General features: G+C 25.9%; 3 protein-coding genes across 3 annotated transcripts; 1 reads left to right on the forward strand and 2 right to left on the reverse strand.

Annotated features, from left to right (window-relative positions):
- Positions 1-20: 20 nt before the first annotated feature.
- Positions 21-1,100, reverse strand: Chro.40479 (hypothetical protein). Its single annotated transcript, XM_660427.1, has 1 exon — positions 21-1,100. The coding sequence occupies one exon, from the start codon at positions 1,098-1,100 to the stop codon at positions 21-23; it is 1,080 nt and encodes a 359-aa protein (XP_665519.1).
- A 487-nt stretch (positions 1,101-1,587) lies between these two features.
- Chro.40480 (hypothetical protein) lies at positions 1,588-3,939 on the forward strand. Its single annotated transcript, XM_660428.1, has 1 exon — positions 1,588-3,939. The coding sequence occupies one exon, from the start codon at positions 1,588-1,590 to the stop codon at positions 3,937-3,939; it is 2,352 nt and encodes a 783-aa protein (XP_665520.1).
- A 172-nt stretch (positions 3,940-4,111) lies between these two features.
- On the reverse strand, positions 4,112-4,870 carry Chro.40481 (hypothetical protein). Its single annotated transcript, XM_660429.1, has 1 exon — positions 4,112-4,870. The coding sequence occupies one exon, from the start codon at positions 4,868-4,870 to the stop codon at positions 4,112-4,114; it is 759 nt and encodes a 252-aa protein (XP_665521.1).
- Positions 4,871-4,894: the final 24 nt, after the last annotated feature.

Raw genomic sequence — 4,894 nt, forward strand, 5'->3', positions numbered from 1 at the left:
GAAAAACAATAAATTTCCTTCTATAAACCCTTTATTCTACTTGTATAATAATCCAAAAGCTCACTAACTATCATTGATGTTGTAATTTCAATTTTATTTTGATTAAAATTATGGTTACCTTTATGGTTATTGTTATCGGTATCGTTATTGTAATTGATATCGTAATCAATATCTTTTTTATTAATATTAGAATTTGAATCATTTTCTGAATAAATGTTAATTATTTGTTTAACAGCAAGTTGAGTTAGTTTGTGATCATTATTAGAAATAATTGAATTATCAACTTTAGATTTGTTGTTATGATTTTGATTGTAAGCATCATTTTTTAAAAGATTACATTGTAGAATTCCCCAAAGAGCTCTTAAATTGGACTTTTGAATATTTAAAGCCAAACAAAAGTACTGTCTAGATCTAGAATAATTTCCAAGAGCTAAATGTAAGTCAGCTATAATATTAATAGTATCAATATTTTGAGGTTCATGAAGTAGAATTTCTTCCATACAAAAGAGAGCAGATTCATATTCAAGCGTATAAGTAAGAAGATAATAAGCTTTCATTTTCCAAGCATTAATATCCATAATACATTCTCTCAGATGTTCATCTATTAATGATACATTATTATCAAAAAGTACTGAAATGACTCTTCTTCTAATTTCAAGATCTTCAGGATCAAATTTTAAAAGTTGTTTATATATATCTAAAGCTTTTTCAATTTCTCCTCTGCTTTCTAAAAGCATACCAACAAGTTTTTTATATCTAAATGTACTACCATGTTTTTTATTCAGTTCATCCATACAGTATTTTTGCCATTTTGAAATCTTATTTTTATGTCCATCATTTTCATATTTAACTCTGAAATGAAATGTTGCTAATGCAATACTTTCCATTACATCCCATTTTCTTTCTCCTAATTTTCTGTTATAATCTAAAATGAGTGTTGTTCCTAATAATATTACAAGTTCAACATAATTTAGTGCTTTATATTTTTCAAACTGGTTATAAAGCTCCTTATAAGACAGATTTTTAATTTCTTTTAAATCCATTATCTTATCTTGATCCAAGTTAGCATTCCTGTTTTGTTCACTAATAGCTCCTCCCATTATGAACAAAAAAACAGTCAAATATCCCAGTTAAAAAGAAAAAAAAATTAATTAAAAAAGAAGAACTTGAAAATTTAATTGAATGAATTGAATGATTGTCTTAAAATATAATTTTTTCTTTATTTAATTTAAGAAAAAAAGTTATTCTTTCCAAATTAATCCTTTTTTTCCCCTTTGCCACCCCTCTTTATTTCCCTGCCAAAATAGTAACCAAGTGCCCCTTACGTGTTGGCGCCAAAATGCAGCTAAATATTATGAATAGTCGAAAAAGACTATTATTAATAGAAGAAAAAAAAAATTAAAATTAAAAATAAATTAGCCGTGATAATAGCAAATAAACTTTTAATAAAAAAGAGAAAAGGAGGATTAAATTAGCTTTATTTCCTCAGGGATACAAGAATTGAGAAATTGATGGATATAGACCAAATATATTAATCATTTCATATCAAGATTTTTCATAATTTAATTAATATTATTACACGTAATAATGACGTGTTTTACAAGCAGGTGTACACAGATATTGGTTTTTTCGTGTTTTTTATGTTTTTTTGCTGCAGTAGAATCATCTGTAAATAAAATAGATACATCAGAGTTGGATTCTATTTGGAATAATGATTTGATACTTGGTAATGCTCCAAATGGTAAATTAAAATCGATTTCGAGTATGCTAGATAGCTTTGCTTTGGAGCAGAAGCCAGTTATAAGTAAGAATATTGAGAAACCTAAAGAAGTTAAGACTAAGAATATTATTAAGAATGAATCAGTTAAACCAGTAACTAAAGTAGAAAAGCCTTTGAAAGAAATTGTCGATATAATTGTAGAAAAAGAAATTAATGAAAGAACTTACTTTCCTGAAAATGTTAAAAGATTGGATGATCTTCCAAAACCATCATATTTGGAAAGATCTAAAGTATTATCTCTTTTGTCTAAAGATATGAGTTTAGATTTATTTACTAATGAAAATTTACCACCAGAATATAGTTTTTTGGAGAGTATAGTTTCTATTAATAATAAAACGTTGGAAATGTCAGGCTTAGATTTATTGCAAGGTTTTGTATCTGATATTGATTCAATTTGTAGACTTTCAGTTAAATGGTTTGAAAATTATCCAAAATTTGTAAAAGTTTTAAGGAAAGTTGATAGTCGAATTTCAGGTCATTATATTCCAGAAAGTAAGGAAAATCATTCAAATTCTGGTCAAAAAACTAGGCTTAGTAGAAGATTTACTAATGATTGGATTAACTTCCTTAATTTATTGAAAACCATTGAAATTGATTCTAAAACTTACAGACAAAATAGAAGAGTGCTTAGAAAGTATAAGGAAATTAACCACAAAGATCTCAAACAGTATCGTAGAAACATTTATAATGAACTGCAACTATATAACAATTTACTTTTGAGTATACTTTTAAAGTTAAGCTTTTATATTCAATATATTGTTTACTTTCCAAATACTGGAAAGCTTTTTGGTGGAAATGAAGATTATAGCTATAATAGTCAATTTAAAAAAAAATATCAAAAACAACTTTCTGATGAAAATGATGAATTAATCAAACTTAATAGAATTGATATTTATGTAAACCGAATTCCAAGCGATATTCTTAGAGAGGTGCGAACTTCAATATCTTCTTGTTCTGGAGTTGTTAAAATTTTACATGGATATGGAATCCATCTAGACTCTACTCCAAATGATATTATTTCATTATATCTCCAATATAAACGCATTACAAGAATACTTTTGAATATTTATAATAGTGAAACAAGTCATCTATTTGAAAAACATAGTAGTAATAATAATCTTTCATCAATAAATTTTAAATCCAACTATGACAATTATGGTAAACGTTCTAAACACATTTTTGACCAAAATTTTGTTCCAAATAAAATTGGCTTCAAACCATTTCAAATTCAAGAAGAAAAACAAAAGTTTCAAGAAAAAAGAAAACCTCAAAAATCAAAACATATAGAAAACTTTTCTAATGTTAATAAAGATCCTACTGAACTTAAATTTAACTATCTTTCAAAAGAATCAGTTGAGAAATTTGTCAATGAAAATGAAAGAAATCTTTTCCAACTAATTAATCAAGATCTTACTACTAATAAATTTAATAAAGAAACGGGACTTAGTATTTCTAAAAAAAGACCATCTGGTGCTTCCGGGCTTATTATTTTCAGCCAGAAATATAATGTTGAATCCGAATATGACTGTACCGCCAAAGTCTTACATAATGGAAATGTTGAAATTAACTTTAATAAAAACATCCTTTCTGGATTTAGTGGTAAGATTAGTACATGGTTTAAAAATAACTACCTAAAACACTTTTATAACAACAAAAAAAACAATCTTATCCCGCTTCAATTTAAACTCATGATTGCTTGTCCATATGCTATTTCAAATCACTGCATGCAAAATAATTGTGGCGGCCTGAATGACGTGTTTATGTTAATATATTTAGTAGGAAGATTAAAAGGTTATTATGATGACTGGAAGATTGTTACTGAGTTTAATTCAATTACTGCAGATACAAATATGCAATGGAAGATTGTTTCAATCTTGATTCCAGATATTCAGTCACATTTAGGAAAAATGTGTCCTGTACAATCAAACTCATTAAAATCTCAAGTTCTAAAAACATCAAGACAAGTAGTTTTTAAAAGTCCCGTACAATTTGAAAATCTTTCTGAAGAGTTTAAGTATGAGAATGCTAATATTAAAGAGTCAATTATAAGAAATTGTCTTAATTACGTACAAGAAGAAACAGTTATTGAGTTTTTAACAAAAGATGGAAGAGATGATGGAATGGCTATATGTAGAAATAATCATTTATATATAAGTTAGAAATTCTTTTTATATTTGAATTATCTTCAAAGCAAACAAAAAAACCAAGAGTTTTTTATTATATCAATTGATATTTAATTCAAAAGTTAAATAATGAGTTAACCCGTAAAGGTGATACCCCTTAGTCCAGATGATATTGCCAGGAAAATTCTTTGCTCAAGCTTAAACTTAATTATCCGTCCTTCTTATTCAAATATTGTTTTTTAATTAATTGTACCAATTTCTTGGCTTTTAAATTTAAACATTGGCTTATATTCTGACTAGCCAAATTTGTTAATTTATTATAAAGCCAAACTAAATTGGAATTACTATTATTGGTATTTAATATAAAATTGAACGAAATTGAATTTCGTTTTGAAAAGTCCTCAAATCCTTGTTCTTCACTAATAAGTTTTGACAAGTTTTCCAAGTCTAACTCATTCAAAGATATATTTTTTATTGAATTATTCTCATTATTTAAACTCTTTAGTATACTCAATATGTATAAATCATACTTAATTAACACAACTCTTTTTTTTTGTATTTCTTCGTTATCAAATAATTCGTAATTAACTGAATCTTTTGATTTCATTAATGATTTTAATTCACTCCATTCTAATGAAATCCCACATAATTCTTCAGTAAAATATGAGCTTTGTAAATTCTCCAAATCTTTATCTATAGAAAAAATCTCAAATAAAACTTTAAAAGCCATATCAAAGATACTTCCTTTATTAGAACTGTAGTTATTTGTAAATAACACACAACACAAAATTTTAACAATTTCTTCAACTTTTAAGATAATTTTATTAATACTTCTTTCCAAAATATAACTTAAAACTAACATTAGTAAGTTCTTCATTACTTCAAACTCCATATTTAATTTTATCTGATCTTCAAAAGGTAAATAGTTCAATTTCTTTAAAACTAAAAATAATTCCTCCTCATTCATTAAATTGTGTTCCACTAAGAATAC

The sequence above is a fragment of the Cryptosporidium hominis genome, assembly GCF_000006425.1.
Source record: "Cryptosporidium hominis TU502 chromosome 4 CHRO014190, whole genome shotgun sequence".
Classification (NCBI taxonomy): Eukaryota; Apicomplexa; class Conoidasida; order Eucoccidiorida; family Cryptosporidiidae; genus Cryptosporidium; species Cryptosporidium hominis.